Source organism: Heteronotia binoei, chromosome 14 (assembly GCF_032191835.1).
Source record: "Heteronotia binoei isolate CCM8104 ecotype False Entrance Well chromosome 14, APGP_CSIRO_Hbin_v1, whole genome shotgun sequence".
NCBI lineage: Eukaryota > Metazoa > Chordata > Lepidosauria > Squamata > Gekkonidae > Heteronotia > Heteronotia binoei.
The window spans coordinates 61,046,570-61,062,382 of NC_083236.1; the positions used below are offsets into that span (position 1 = coordinate 61,046,570).

Consider the following 15,813-nt stretch of genomic DNA (forward strand, 5'->3'; position numbering starts at 1 on the left):
TCACCAGTTCCGTGCCAGTAGCTCACCAAGTGACTTTTTGCTCGCAAGACTCCACAGTTTAGAGGGAACATTGGTTGGTTGTGTGCGCGGGCGTGCGGGCGGGCGCGTCTGGGGCCTTGCTGTCTTCCTCAACCAATCCCCCCCTCTCTCTTTTTCTTCTCTAGGGGGCCCAGTACGAGTTGAAGGAGAGCCCGGGGGTCCAGCACCCGGCCTTTCCCGCACCACCACCCGGCTTTCTACCCCTACGGGCAGTACCAGTTCGGCGACCCGTCGAGGCCCAAGAACGCCACCCCGGGAGAGCACGAGCACCCTCAAGGCCTGGCTCAACGAGCACCGCAAGAACCCCTACCCCACCAAAGGCGAGAAGATCATGCTGGCCATCATCACCAAGATGACCCTCACGCAGGTCTCCACCTGGTTCGCCAACGCCCGACGGCGCCTCAAGAAGGAGAACAAGATGACGTGGGCGCCCCGCAGCCGCACCGACGAGGAAGGGAACTCCTACGGCAGCGAGGACGGCGAAGGGGACAAGCGGGACCCGGACGAAGAGGAGATCGACCTGGAGAACATAGACACGGATAATATGGAGAGCGCCCCGACGGGCGCCAAAGGAGGGGGAGGCGGAGGCGGCGGCCAGCTCCTCTTGGGAGGGGAGCTGGAAGAGGACTTGGACGACGACGACGAGGACGACTCGGAGCTCCCCGACGACTCGGGCCTGCTCCACTCCGACGCCAAAACCACGGACTCGGACGCCTCCGACGGCTTGGAGGACTTGGCCGCCCCGGAGAGTTTCTTGAAGGCCATGGAGGCCCGGCAGCGAGCCTCTGCGGGAGAACTGCCCTCGCCCGGGGCCCCTCCGGCCTCACGCTCGTCCCCCCCTCTCCCCCTCGACGGCGCCCAGCCCGGCTTCGCAAGCGCAGCAGCCGCCGCAGCCCGCCGCCGTCGGGCCAGCCTCCCGCGCAGCCGCCCCCCCAAGCCCAAGATCTGGTCCTTGGCCGAGACGGCCACCAGTCCGGATAACCCCTCCAGGAAATCTCCTCCCGGCGGCGGCGGCTCCCCTCCCGCGGCGGCCCCCCCGAATTTGCAGCTGGTGGCGGGCGCCCACCCCACGCCCACCGGGGGCCCGACGGCGGCGCACAGACTCGTCTCCGCCTGCCCGCTGGGCAAGTTCGCGGCTGGTCCGGGCGGGCCTTCTCGCATCACCCCCACCATCACTCCCACCCCCACCCGCTCGCTTTGCTGAACTCTCCCCACCTCTTGGGACTCGGGGGGGCCAACCCCGCGGGGCCCCCAACGCGGCGGCCCTCGCGGCTTTCTCCAGGCCCGCCGACCAAGCGCAGAGCACGGAAGCCTCCGGAACAGGTAACCGCGGGAGGGGAAGGGAGGGGGGGGGGGAGAGCTTGGGGTGGGAGCCGGGAGGGGAGTTGAGGCAAGGGGAACCCCCCACACACACACACCCCTCCAGTGTGCCCTCTAAACTGCAACGTCTGGTGAGCGAAAATTCTGCTTTGTGAGCTCTCCCGGCATTCAGTGGGCGAGCCGCTGCATCCAGGAGCGTGCTCTGGGGTCATCCTTCCTGAGCTGAGACAAAACGGTGTGAGCTGGAGGTTACAAACCTGTGAGCGGACTCACGCTCGCTCAGTTTAAAGCGAACGCCGTTTGTGATCTCCTGCATGGACGACTGCGCCCTTCGGCCCTTTTTCCTGAGCTGAGGCACAAAGGTGTGAGCCAGCGGCTAAAACCCCCCCTGTGAGCTCGCTCACGCCCACTCAGCTTAGAGGGGAACGCTGGACACCTTCTCTTCTCTTCTGAGGATGGGTTTAGTTTAAAAAAAAAAAAGGCAAATCGCCTTTTCTTGCGAGCCGGGGCGCGGGGGGGGGGGGAGCCGTCGACGGCGGCCCCCGCAAGCCTCCCTTTCCCCCTCCCCTCTGGAAGCCACTGCCCCCCTGACTTGGGACTCGATCCCTCGCCGTGCGTTGCCTTTGCCTGCCAAGGAACGGAGCGCGCCCGGCAAAAACGAAGGGCTTGCGATCCTTGGAGCCTTTGCGCCGGAGTCTGGGGACGCCGAGGGGTTCCTTTCTGACTCAAGGAGGGGCCGAGGGGGGGTGGGAGCGCGGCTTTTCTGAAACGACGGGCGTGAAGAGGGAAGGAGCCCCTGAGATTCAAGAAGGGGGGAGAGAGAGAGAGAGAGGAGGAGGAGGAGAAGAAGAAAAGTAGGTGTTTGAACCCCAGCAGAGGTCCAAAGAGTGAAAGGGTAACCGGGGAGGTGGCTCTATCCGGATCTCTCTCCTCTCTCAGCCATTCCAGACACTCCCCCTCCGGGGAGGGGGTCAGTTTCCCCACTTTGCTCCCCCCCAACACACACAGAGACCCCCTCTTGTTGCTAGAACCCCCCCCCCCCCCCTCCGGGATCTCTTGCTGCTTTTTACATTTGATTTTCTTTGAAACAAGCGGCCTAAGTAAGGAAAGGAAGTCCCATGAAACGGTTCTTCCTCTCTTCCCCCGCCCCACCCCAGAAAGCTTTGGAAACGATCGTCTCGTTTCGCTTTTTTTAAAACACACACATCTCCGCCCCCCCCCCCCAACACCCTTCTTTTCAAGTCACAGGCTTCACTTGGAAGCGGAGCTCCGAGTCTCGCTTCCTAGGGGGTTTACTCGCAAGTAGAAGGGGCTTGGGGATCCGCTGGTTTTCCCCGCCCCCCCCACTCCGCCATCCCCCCTCCAGGTAGGAACCGGCAGGGAAAAAAAGTTCCACCGAAGCCGGGTCTTTGTAGCGCTTGACCTCGAGGCGGACCTTGCATCTGAATGAGTCGAACACCCTTAAAAAAAAAAAAAAAAAAAAGGATTGCTATCAGGGAGTCTGAAATCTGAAGGGGTTCTTCGAAGGGACTTTTTTTTTTTTTACTTTGTGTTTTTGTTTTTGTTTTTAATTTTTTTTTTTAGATCGATCTAGTGCCTTGGAAGTAGAGAAAAGGTTATTAAAGACCGCTTTCCAACCGGTTCAGAGGCGGTAAGAGACGATCCGTGTCCTTGGGGCGGGGGCGCGGTGGGGGGGGGGGGGAGTATGGGAAGACGAGGGGATGGGGGAAGAGAGAGGAGAGGATTATCTGCCGAAGGAACCAAGTTGCGTGGAGATCCCCGCCACCGGTTTCCGGGGAGGCTGAGCCTTTACTCGGGAGTAAACCCCTTTTGAACGCCACGGGATTTGCTTCTGAGTAAACAGAGGGAAGGGGGCAACGTGCCCTGTTTCTAGGAGCTGGGGGGACAAGAAGTTTCAAATGCTTCGTCCCCTCTAAACGCCCCCACCCGCTTAGTTTCTTTTCGATATCCAGTATGTTTTCTTCCGTGGGATATTAAATAGGAAAACCTTGGGTTTTCGAGCTTTGTCGAAGCCCTTGTGTCATGCAAAACTCTTCTCTCCCCCCCCCCCCCATTGTCTTGCTGGAATAAATAGGCAAACAGAAATTGTTCTTCCTACCCTTTCTTGCTGGCATGTAACAAACCACCCCCTCTCCCCCCCCCCCCAGTTTTAAACAATGCCATTCAAAGAGGAGATAGAGAAGGATCTAGTTCCCAAAGTTGGGGGTGGGGGTGTCTCTCTGAAATAAATGGCTAACACATTTGCACACTTGTAGAGTCTCCGGTGCACACCATCGATGCATGATAAAAAGAAAAAATGGGATTTCCCTTAGATGTAAATAGTGCAGCCAGGATCTAGCGCATTGGATAAACAGACTTCGGGACACTGAAATCAATGCCGATGGCTCATGCATGAATGCGTGTGTTTTTCCTTTAATATCATCCTGCGCACAGAATAGGATAAAAAAATGCCCCGTTTTCATACCACAAAGAAATAGTGTGAGTTGAACCCAAGATTGCCTGAAAGGGGGAGAGCCGGAGGAATAAAAAATGCGTGCCACTTAGGCCTCTAACATATTATATCCAACCCATATCATGCCCACCATGTATTGCAACTTCCATAGGTTTGCACACCTTTCCTTTTAGTCCTGGGTGCCTCTTAAATGAGATCCAATTTCTTGTGGCGCAGGCTTTTGTGGCCTAGGACGCGCTGATCAGTCTGAAGTCCACCAGACCGCCCCCACCCCCCCCAAAAACCCAACGATTCCTCTTTCAGAATCTCATAGGTATCCCCAAACTCAAAATGAAGACCCTCTTGGAAAATCTTTTTAATCTTTTCCAAAGAGGCTTGTCCCCAGTTAAAAGCCATCGCTGCTGACTGCAAGGCACTCCGCCTCTAGCTTTGACCACAGATTTAGATCATCGGATAAATATTCTTTTTTTAAAAAAAAAAAAAATTAAATTTTATTTATTTTATTTTTTGTTCTCTGTTCCTTTTCTTTCAGGCCTCAAAACCAACTTGATGCAGCTATGGTTCTATCTGCGTTATCATCATCCTAGTTAATTTTTTTTTTAATTATTGTTCCAATGACTGTAAAATAAAATTCTCTGTATAGTTAACTTGTACGCATGCCCATGTATTAAATGAAAAAAAAAAAGACAAAAACCAAGGGGGGTGGGGAAACTACTGTACTATCCATCCGGGTTTAGCTGAGTCTGTGAGGTTTTTTTTGAAAGTCCAGTGCAAAATAGGAGTCTTTAAATTTTTCTTTTGTATATATAGTAAAAAAGAATTGTACATATGTGTGAACCAAATTGTACAAGAAAGTATATATTTTTGGCTAATAAACGGTTGCCACTTTGACTACACATTTTTTTTTTTTAGATGCAATGGAATTATGATGATGATGGTTATCCTTCTTGCTATGAATGGTCGCCTCAGATGGTGTTCCGCTGTTCAGGATGTAGCCAAATTCTTGGAACTGCAGACGTCTCTTTGCATTGTTGTTGTGGTTATCGTTATTATCATCCTTAACAGTAATTGCCACGGTCAGAGGTATTTGACTGGTAGATGGTGCTCTGCAATCCGAAAGCTAGCCGAGTTCTTGGGAACTGGGCAGGCTTTTGTGCTGTTCTAAGCAGCACTGTTTACAAGGGGAGTTTGCTATCCTTACACAGTAAAAACCCAGTTGCAAAGGGAGTTATTTAGTTCCTGCGAACCCGCCTGCTGTCTGGTGTTATTTGCTGAATGCCCAGAGTGTCCTGGAGTTTCTTGAGATTATTATTATTATTATTATTATTATTATTATTATTATTATTATTATTATTATTATTATTATTATTATTATTATTCCTTTCCTTGGCTTTTCGATGGTTTAGCTAGTATTTCCCCCTCCCCAAAAACTTTGGAGACAAGAGTCGTTGAATGTAGAAGTTGCTCCACGCGGGGCCTAACTTTCCAAAATTTTAAAACGGTAGAAATTCTAGGAAGGGAGTGCTCTCTGGGAGCATATGGAGGTATGTGGGACTGGGAAAGGAAAACGAAGGTGCGGGGGGGGGGGAGGAGGGAAGGGAACGTGGACTGTCTCCGCTGAGCCCCTTTGATATGCATATGAAGCTGGGTTTGTTACAGCCCATCTTTATTGTTTAAAAAGAAAAAAAGATTTTTTTTTTTTTTTAAAGCCCTCCTGGAGCCGTCAACTTCGCCCTGTTCGACGGCAGCAATGCCAGGGCCCCTCTCGCTTCCCAACGCCTCCGGCTTCCAAGTTCCGAGCTCGAACTTTTCCAAAAAAGCGAGCGAGCGAGCAAAGAAATGGGCAAACACGCGCAGCCCCGTGGGCAGGCGAGCAGGGCTCGGCGTTTTCTCTCCGGTGCGCGCGCTCGCTCGCGCTCGCGTGTGTGTGTGTTGGGGGGAATCTTACTTGTTGCAATGCGGTTTGGGGGGGGGGGGTTCCCCCCTCCAAAACCCCCAGCCGCTGGGCTCGATCCAGCCGGGAAAGGGTCCTGGTCGCTGCCCCCCCCCCCTTTTTTTTTTGCAAAAGCAAAGAAAGAGGCACCCCGGGCGAAGGGAAGGGAAAGGCAAGAGAAAGGGGAAAAGAAAGAGCCAGGCCCGGCTGTCCCAGAGAGCAAACAAGCCTCTCTCTTTCTCTCTCTCTCTCTCTCTCTGCCTGCCAGCGTGTGTTGTGTGTGTTTGTGTATATTCCGTTGCTCTCTTTTTCCCCCCCTCTCTCCCCTCCCCTCGCAAGAGATCTGGATTAAGTGGAGAGTCTGTTGCTGTCTGAGGGGTGGGGGCGGGGGGCAGGATCGCTCTCTCTCCGGTGATTATTTTATATTCATTATCCAACCCGTTGCTATTTATAAAAAAGCTCTTCTCAGAATGTGAGAGGGGAAGGGGGGGGGGAGAGCAAAGAATGCGTCGGGTTGGCAGCCGGGGAATCAAAACCTGAAACGCGAGCGCCCTCTTCAGGCCGTCCGCTCTCGGTCTGTTGCGTGCCGCTGCGGGGAGGGCGGGGTGGAGAGAGAAGCGTTCCCAGGGAAGCTTTGGGGAAGGGTGGTGGGGGTTTTTTGCCCGCCCCCCCCTCCTTTCCAATTACTCAACTTTTTCAGTTTTTTAAAAAATGTTTTCTTTCCTATTGGGGGGGTTCGTTTACCTCCTCCCCCCTTTTGGCTGTGGAATGTCCAGGGGGAAATCAAAAACTGCATTTAAATTCTGATGGGGGGGCAGGGGGAGAGAAAGAGGAGACCTAGAGAGAGAAGCGGGACTGTTGGGCGCGGGCGGGGGCGCGGGGGAATGTCCGTGATTCTAGAGAGAGTTTGGAAAAGGCTGATTTGGCGAGCGACGGAAGACGCCGGGCCGCCAGCAGCCCAAATTCACCTCCACTGTAATCTATGACACCCCAAGGACCTTATTACTTAGCTTTGTTACCTATTGATTTCCTTTCTCCCCCCCCTTTCCCCCTGCATCCTGCAATGGAAATGGGGGGGGGGACCCAACTTTGCCACACACACACACACACACACCAAGTCACAAAAATCTGGGGCAGAATCACATTGATATTCTCATGATAGATAGATAGATAGATAGATAGATAGATAGATAGATAGATAGATAGATAGATAGATAGATAGATAGATAGATAGATAGATAGATAGATAGATAGATAGATAGATAGATAGATAGATAGATAGATAGAAAAGAAAGGTACCAAAACAGGCAGCACCAATGGTGCTATTTTACAAAGAAAGAAAGAAAGAAAGAAAGAAAGAAAGAAAGAAAGAAAGAAAGAAAGAAAGAAAGAAAGAAAGAAAAAGAAAGAAAGAAAGAAAGAAAGAAAGAAAGAAAGAAAGAAAGAAAGAGAGAGAGAGAGAGAGAGAGAGAAAGAAAGAAAGAGAGAGAGAGAGAGAGAGAGAGAAAGAAAGAAAGAAAGAAAGAGAGAAAGAGAGAGAAAGAAAGAAAGAGAGAAAGAGAGAGAAAGAAAGAGAGAAAGAGAGAGAAAGAAAGAAAGAAAGAAAGAAAAAGAAAGAAAGAAAAAGAAAGAAAGAAAGAAAGAAAGAAAGAAAGAAAGAAAGAAAGAAAGAAAGAAAGAAAGAAAGAAAGAAAGAAAGAAAGAAAGAAAGAAAGAAAGAAAGAAAGAAAGAAAGAAAGAAAGAAAGAAAGAAAGAAAGAAAGAAAGAAAGTTTTTGTAGGCGTCCTCACAGTGAAATGTCAGGATTTGTTTGCGGGATAATTTTATTTGCAACCCAGGAAATATTCCTCCCACCCCCACCCCCACCCCCCCAAAAAAGAAAACAAAAAACCCATGATAAGTAATTCAGGAAGGAAGGAGTCCCATTAGTGAAGGTGCAATTGTTCTGCACATACACCCCTCTCCAGACAAGGGGGAGGGGAGGGTTACTTCCCAGAGGAGCCTCCAGATATTGGAGAGTGGGGGAGGGGAGGGGAGTGTTTTGATTTTTTTGTTAATAATTCAGAAGGCGGTTCATAAATCAGCCCACGACAAATTGTGTTGCCAGGATTTTTGCTGCCGAGCGGCTTGATGAGAAGCCCTTTGGGTGCCCGGGAAGGTGAAACACGGGATACAAAGAAATAAAGTCAGCACACCACCAGCTTCAGCTCACTTCACTCGCGAGTGAGCCCTGTTGAATTCAGTGGGAGCGACTTGTGAGTAGGCAGCTGTAAGGCAGGACGGTCCATGCTCTCAAGGGGTATGTGGGCTGCTGCTGGGCCTCTCTGCCCTATTAACCAAATATCCCAATTGTATGTTAATCCTTCTCACTACCAGGGGTTTTTTTTGGGTAGCAGGAACTCCTTTGCATATTAGGCCACACACCCCAAATGTAGCCAATCCTCCTGGAGCTTACAGTAGGCCCTGTACGAAGAGCCCTGCAAGCTCTTGGAGGATTGGCTACATCAGGGGGGTGTGGCCTAATATGCGAACTACATGTTTTTCGAGGGAGGGCAAAATTGTCTCAAAGTTGACTCAGCCTCCCATCCTTCCGAGGTTGGTTAAATGAGTCCCCAGCTTGCTGGGGTGGGGGGGGGAGTGTAAATGACTGGGGAAGGCAATGGCACACCACCCCGTAAAAAGTCTGCCGTGTGAAAACGTAGTGCTGTGACGTCACCCCACGCGTCAGAAACAACTGGTGCTTGTACAGGGGGCTACCTTTACCTTTTTTAAATGTAAAAATTACGCCCTCTTATGGGCCCATTCTGTCTTATGGGCCTATAGAATAGAATGGACTCCGTACCCAATTTGGCACACACCCAAGGCAAGCACCCCTCCGCCCCCCCCCCCCCCTAGATCCGGCCCTGTGCAAAGGAGTTCCAGCTACAAAAAAAGCCCCGCTCGTGGCATTTTTCTTCCTTCCCCTCTTCCCTTCCAAGCTGCAAGGAACTCTTCAAATGGCAACATTCCCTGCCAAGATTCCAAACGGGATAGGCTGGCACGGTCAGATGTCACAGAATCATCATTCATTCATTCATTCATTCATTCTATGATTAGTATCCCGCCCTTCCCATAGGTGGCTCAGGGCGGCTCACAGCAGACGATAAAACAGAATTTAAATTAACATTTACATATATAAGCAGTTAAACAAGTCAGAACATTTAAAACCTTAAAAAACCTTAACATCAAATCTTATACAAATAATTAACAGGAGTCTAGTAAGCTACATTTGCTTCCCAGTTAGGTGTAGGCTAGCCGGAAGAGGGTTGTCTTACAGGCCCTGCGGAACTGAATAAGGTCCCGCAGGGCCCTCACCTCCTCCGGCAGCTGGTTCCACCATGTAGGGGCCATTATGGAAAAGGCCCTGTCTCTAGTTGACTTAAGACGGACTTCTTTAGGCCCAGGGATAGTGAGAAGGTTTTGAGTTCCTGACCTCAGTACTCTCTGGGGAACGTGTGGGGAGAGACGGTCCTTCAGGACGGTCCATCATGCAGAAAATGGCCCAGTTCCCCACCACGTTAGTTTCAACAGCTTGGTGTAGTGGACTCATATGTGGGAGGACCGGGTTTGATTCCCTGCTCCTCCATTTGCAGTTGCTGGAATAGCCTTGAGTCAGTCATAGCTTTCGTAGGAGCTGTCCTTGAAAGGGCAGCGGCTGTAAGAGCTCTCTCAACCCCACCTACCTCACAGGGTCTCTGTTGTGGGGCGGGTGGGGGGGGGGAAGGTAAAGGAGATTGTGACCGCTTTGAGATTCAGAGTATAGGGTGGGATATAAATCCAATATCATCATCTTCTTGGAAGTTCAAAGTGCTAATCTAAAGAATTGCATCGATTAGCTTCTCCCCCACCCCAAAAAACAAACAAACAACCCATCCTCTGTGGCACTTCCTCTTTAGGGTTGCCAAAAGGTCTGGAGAAAAAATGTCTGGTCCTTTTAATAGAAGTTAAATGTGTGGAAATAGAAAAGGGCGACTGACGCTTTTCGTGGCACAGCGGTCGATAACATTGCCTGATAAACAGCCGACTCGGTCTTTATTAGAGAGCCAGTTTGGTGTAGTGGTTAAGTGTGCGGACTCTTATCTGGGAGAACCGGGTTTGATTCCCCACTTCTCCACTTGCACCTGCTGGAATGGCCTTGGGTCAGCCATAGCTCTGGCAGGGGTTGTCCTTGAAAGGGCAGCTGCTGTGAGAGCCCTCTCCAGCCCCACCCACCTCACAGGGTGTCTGTTGTGGGGAGGAAGGTAAAGGAGATTGTGAGCCGCTCTGAGACTCTTCGGAGTGGAGGGCGGGATATAAATCCAATATCTTCTTCTTCTTCTTCAATTATAGGAACACAGCCAATATTCCTCTAAACTGTGGAGACTTAAGAACATAAGAGAAGCCATGTTGGATCAGGCCAATGGCCCATCCAGTCCAACACTCTGTGTCAAAAAGTGGCCTACACAGACACAAACACACACACACACATAGTGGCTGATAGTCACTGGTGGACCTCTGCTTCATATTTTTATCCAATCCCCTCTTGAAGCTGGCTATGCTTGTAGCCGCCACCACCTCCTGTGGCAGTGAATTCCACATGTTAATCACCCTTTGGGTGAAGAAGTACCTCCTTTTATCCGTTCTAACCTGACTGCTCAGCAATTTCATGGAATGCCCACGAGTTTTTGTCTTGTGAGAAAGAGGGAAAAGGACTCCTTTCTCTACTTTCTCCATCCCATGCATAATCTTGTAAACCCCTATCATGTCACCCCGCAGTCGACGTTTCTCCAAGCTAAAGAGCCCCAAGCGTTTTAACTTTTCTTCATAGGGAAAGTGTTCCAAACCTTTAATCATTCTAGTTGCCCTTTTCTGCACTTTTTCCAGTGCTATAATATCCTTTTGAGGTGCGGTGACCAGAATTCCACACAGTATTCCAAATGGGACCGCACCATCGATTTATACAGGGGCATTATGACACTGGCTGATTGGTTTTCAATTCCCTTCCTAATTGGGAGCAAAAACTCTACTTGTGAGCTACTGGCAGTAGAATTATGAGCTGCTGCATAGATTGGCTTGCTCTAGGGCCATTTTTCCTGAGCTAAGACAAAAATGTGTGAGCTGGAGGCTAAGAAAACTGTGAGCTAGCTCACACTAGCTCAGCATAGAGGGAACACCGGACACGGCGTTTTCCCTCCAGGCCTGTTGGCGGGCCTTCTCTTCCTACAAGGGTTCATCCGAAGCTTTCCGTTAGAGAAGCTGCCTTAACCATCTCAGCGACCTCTCTCTCTAGTTGAAGTAAGGCAAGGGGCACAGCTCCTGAACCTCCAGCCAGGGTCTGCATGCAGTGAAGATTTCCGAATTAGAGACGCAGATGTTACAAATCCAGACTGTGAACAGGATTTTAATCTGTGTTATGTCTTGTGCTGTGGGCACGAATTGTTCGTGCAGTTGCCCTTGAGGCTTTAAGAAGCTAGGTCAAACATGCGTCCGGGAGCCGAATCAGGCCCCCGGAGGGCTCCTACCAGGCCCCCGAGCAACTGGCTGTCATCTGCTTCCTTCTACCTCTCTCTTGCTTCCTTCTGCATCTCAGCTTGCTTTGCCAGGCTTGCTGAATCGCACAGGAGCTACAAAGTAAAACCTCTATTTTCTCCATTGGCTGAGGCTCCTCCCTTGGGGAGGAAGGGGGGGAGGCAGAGCTTGCTTTGCCAGGCTCTCTCAGTCGCACAGCAGAGCTACGGCGTCAGGCCTCTCTTTCTTCTATAGGCTGAGGCTTCCTTCCTCCTGGTCCCCTGGGGAGGGAGGGAAAGAGCCAGAGCTTCCTTGCCCAGTTCCTTGGATCCCATGGGAGAGATACAAAGAAAGCACCTTTAAGACCAACAAGTGCTAACGTTTTAAGCATGTCTTAAGTTAAAAAAAAAAAAAATCTTTAGTCATGTTTGTCTGTGTCCTTTAAAAAGTTTATATCTGTGCTACATAATCTTAAATAGATACACACATGGCCCAGCCTGACATAACCCAGCCCGAACAAGATCTCATTTTTGTCATAATAAATGAGTTCGACTCCCCTGATTTAAAGCATTTGAAACCCCTAGCTTGCTCCTGTCCTGTGTCGTCTTAACTGCTAGCCATTCCATTTGCGGGGGTGGATGGGGGGGGTGATTGCCAAGATTTAATGCCAGTTACAGACTCCCCCCAAGATGCGCAGGGTACAGAGGCATGTCTCTTCACTGAACAGCCAGCTTTAAAAAAAAAATTTTTTTTTAAACACAAACACATGACAAATTAGAGCAACACAACTGGACAAGTTGGTGGGAGGACTCTGGAGGGAACCAGCAACTCTGCAGCTCAGTCGCTGGACTCGCCCAAGGTGAGGCGATCGAAGAGGTACTCGCCCAGGCCGTCCTCGCTGGCACGCACCCGCTTCAGGTTGGTCACGTGATCCCCAGCTTCTTGATCAGCTTCACCTCCTCATCAAGGTAGTGAGTCTCTAGGAAGTCACACAGATGAGGATCCACATGGCGAGAAGCAATCTGGTGCAGATCCAGCAGGGCCTGGTTCACACTCTTCTCCAGCTGAAGGGCGAAGGCCATGGCAGAGGCTTCCATTCCCCCATTCATCCTGCTCCGGTTTTTTAACATCCTGCAGAACAACTCTCCCTCCACGACGGTTCTGGAAGGTCAGGAGTTTCTCAGCTTGTTCGTGTTTCTCCTCAAAACACGTGTCGGAAAAAGGATGCAAACTTGGACAGAGCCACATCATCCCGGGTGAAATAAAAACCCAAGGACAGATAGGCGTAGGTGGCATGGAGGAACTGATTGACCAAGCGGTTCACCCCAGCTTCACTCTCGGCGTGGTAGTTCTGGCGGACCTGGGAGCTCATGGCGCAGATGGAGGGAGGCTGGTTTTGCTGGTCTGGCGGAGAGATGGAAGGATGGGGCGGCCGCGACCCTGCTCCGTTCAAGCACTGTTGAAGCAAGAGCTGGAAGACGACAGCCAAAGGCGGAGGACGATCTCTGATTTGCCAAAAGGCCAATCAGAAGGGTCAGATAATTCCCAAGGATTTAAAACGCTTTAAATCAGGGCTTAATCTGTGTTACGTCTTGGGCTGTTGCCACTAATGGTTTGTTCCTGAAAAGGTACCCACCTTTCTCTTCAGATTTCTTTTCAAGTGATCCATGAGTATTCTTGAATGGGAAGAGAAGAACTGAGCTAGCTATTTTATTTTGTTTACTTTATCATCTGCCTTTCTCCTTTCAAGTTGAAGCGGATTACTGAATTATAAAGGCAGCACCATAAAGATCGCTAGAAGACGTACAATAAATAGTGTCACGAAACCGGATCACATAATTGCATGCACGGTGGCTGCATGCAGGGCGCGTTAGGAAGAAGACAGAAGAAGACATTGGATTTATATCCCGCCCTCCACTCAAGAGTCTCAGAGCAGCTCACAATCTCCTTTATCTTCCTCCCCCACGACAAACACCCTGCGAGGTGGGTAGGACTGAGAGAGCTCTCCCAGAAGTTGCCCTTCCAAGGACAACCTCTGCCAGAGCTATGGCTGACCCAAGGCCATTCCAGCAGCTGCAAATGGAGGAGTGGGAATCAAACCCGGTTTTCCCAGATAAGAGTCCATGCACTTAACCACTACTCCAAACTGGCGCTTTCAACCACCCTTTCAAGCTCTGCCAGAGCTATGGCTGACCCAAGGCCATGCTAGCAGGTGCAAGTGGAGGAGTGGGGAATCAACCCCGGTTCCCCAAGAGAAGAGTCCACATACTTTTACCACTACACCAAAGTGACTCTCCTATATCTCCTATAATCTCTTATATCTTCTTCCCCCCCTATATTTCCTACAATCTCCTATATCTTCTCCCCCACAACAGACACCCAGTAAGGTGGGTGGGGCTGAGAGGGCTCTCACAGCAGCTGCCCTTTCAAGGACAACCTCTGCCAGAGCTATGGCTGACCCAAGGCCATTCCAGCAGCTGCAAGCGGAGGAGTGGGGGAATCAAACCCGGTTCCCCAAGAGAAGAGTCCGCACACTTTACCACTACACCAAACTGGCTCTCCTATATCTCCTATAATCTCCTATATCTTCTCCCCCCCCCTATCTTTCCTACAATCTCCAATATCTTCTCCCCCCCACAACAGACACCCAGTGAGGTGGGTGGGGCTGAGAGGGCTCTCACAGCATCTGCCCTTTCAAGGACAACCTCTGCCATGGCTATGGCTGACCCAAGGCCATTCCAGCAGCTGCAAGCGGAGGAGTGGGGAATCAAACCCGGTTTTCCCAGATAAGAGTCCACACACTTAACCACTACTCCAAACTGGAGAGGACAACCCCTTCAGGAATGGAAAAATGACAGTCTTAGAAAGTGAACTCGGAGTAATTTTTTTTAAAAAAAAAAAATCAACTTCAAAAAACTTTCACATTCGGGAAGGAAGAGAAAACCAGCTGGCCACCAGCTCCAGGTAACTCTACCCCCCTTCCTTTTCCCCCTCTCCACCCCCTTTGGTTTCATCGTAGCCCCCTGGAAAGTTTTGCATGTGAGGCCAGGGCAGCCAAGAAAGAAAAAGAAAGGAAAAAATTCAGCTCCGTTTCCTTGGCCAAGTGTTGAAATTGACCAGCAGTCGCCAGAGGTCAAACTGCTTAGAGTCACTTCAGTTCTACCTGCCAGTTCCAGAATGCAAGGGGGGAGGGAAGGGGGGGGAGGAAGAAAGCATCTGCAACCTGAAAAGAATCCGGGATTTGCAAAGAGTAGGGGGAGGGGGAGAAAGAAGGTGGGGAGGTTTTCCTCCCCGCCCCCCCCCCCTCAGTTGTCTTTGGCCATTAAGAAAATTAAACAGACATTTTTCTGGTTACCCTGACCCCTTTTTACTTTAGGATTCGGGAAGCTGGGTGCAATCAAATTAAAACCATCCAAGATTTTTCTCTCTCTGACCCTCTCCTTGTGCTGTAGTCCTCCCCCCCCCCCCAACGCCGCTGCCTTTCTTTCTTTGGCAGCTAACTTTGAAAACCAGGTTTGGACAATTATGGGATATTAAAACTAACAAGAAGTCGGGCCTGTTACGAAGTCGATCTGGGCTTTCGAGACCTGATGTGGCAACACTGCTGCGAATACGTACAGGGATCCCGGATCAAAAACCGGTTTATACGGACGCTGCTCGTTGCACGCGTTAGCTGTGTGGTTTGACAGGAAAATAGGCTTTAAAATATATTGTTTAAAGATGGACTATGCTTTCAAGAAGAGCCCCGTGGCGCAGAATGGTGACACTGCAGTACTGCAGTCCTAAGCTCTGCTCACAACCTCCGTTTGATCCCGGTGGAAGCTGGGTTCTGGTAGCTGGCTGGAGGTTGACTCAGCCTTCCAGTCTTCCAAGGTCAGTCAAATGAGTACCCAGCTTGCTGAGGGGGGAAGTGTAGAGGACTGGGGATGGCAACGGCAAACCACCTCATAAAAAGTCTGCGTGAAAACACTGTGAAATCACTGGGTGTGGGGGGGAGGTACTTGTGAGTTTCCTGCGTCGTATGGGGGGTTGGACTAGATGACCCTGAAGGTGCCTTCCGACTCTATGATTCTATGCATATAATCCAGAAATTCCTTTTTGAGCCAGCTTGTGTCACCTTTGAAAACTGTTAACATGGGAAGGATGCAAAACAGAGCATTGTGTCCTCAACACAGCATTTTGAAATGGGATAGACCAGGGTTGGCCAAATTGTGGCTCAGAGCCACATGTGGCTCTTTCACATACATTGTGTGGCTCTCAAAGCCCCCACTACCCCATTGGCTGGCTTGGAGAAGACATTTGTCTCTTTAAATCACTTCTCCAAGCCAAGCCAGCCAGCAGCTTAGAGAATACATTAAAAGTTCCTTCCTTCCTTCCTTCTTCCTTCCTTCCTTCCTTCCTTCCTTCCTTCCTTCCTTCCTTCCTTCCTTCCTTCCTTCCTTCCCTCCTCCTTCCTTTCTTCCTTCCTTCCCTCCTTCCTTCCTTCCTTCCCTCCTTCCTTCCTTCCTTCCTTTCCTCCTTC

General features: G+C 50.4%; 1 protein-coding gene and 1 pseudogene across 1 annotated transcript; one reads left to right on the plus strand and one right to left on the minus strand.

Annotated features, from left to right (window-relative positions):
- The window catches only part of LOC132582314 (iroquois-class homeodomain protein IRX-3-like), a 6,798-nt pseudogene extending 2,264 nt beyond the window's left edge, over positions 1-4,534 (plus strand).
- A 7,409-nt stretch (positions 4,535-11,943) lies between these two features.
- Positions 11,944-12,782, minus strand: LOC132582638 (ferritin light chain, oocyte isoform-like). Its single transcript, XM_060254302.1, is given in 4 exon segments — positions 11,944-12,229; positions 12,232-12,382; positions 12,384-12,497; positions 12,499-12,782. Coding segments are annotated over 4 exon segments (531 nt in total). The 5' UTR covers positions 12,664-12,782; the 3' UTR covers positions 11,944-12,128.
- Positions 12,783-15,813: the final 3,031 nt, after the last annotated feature.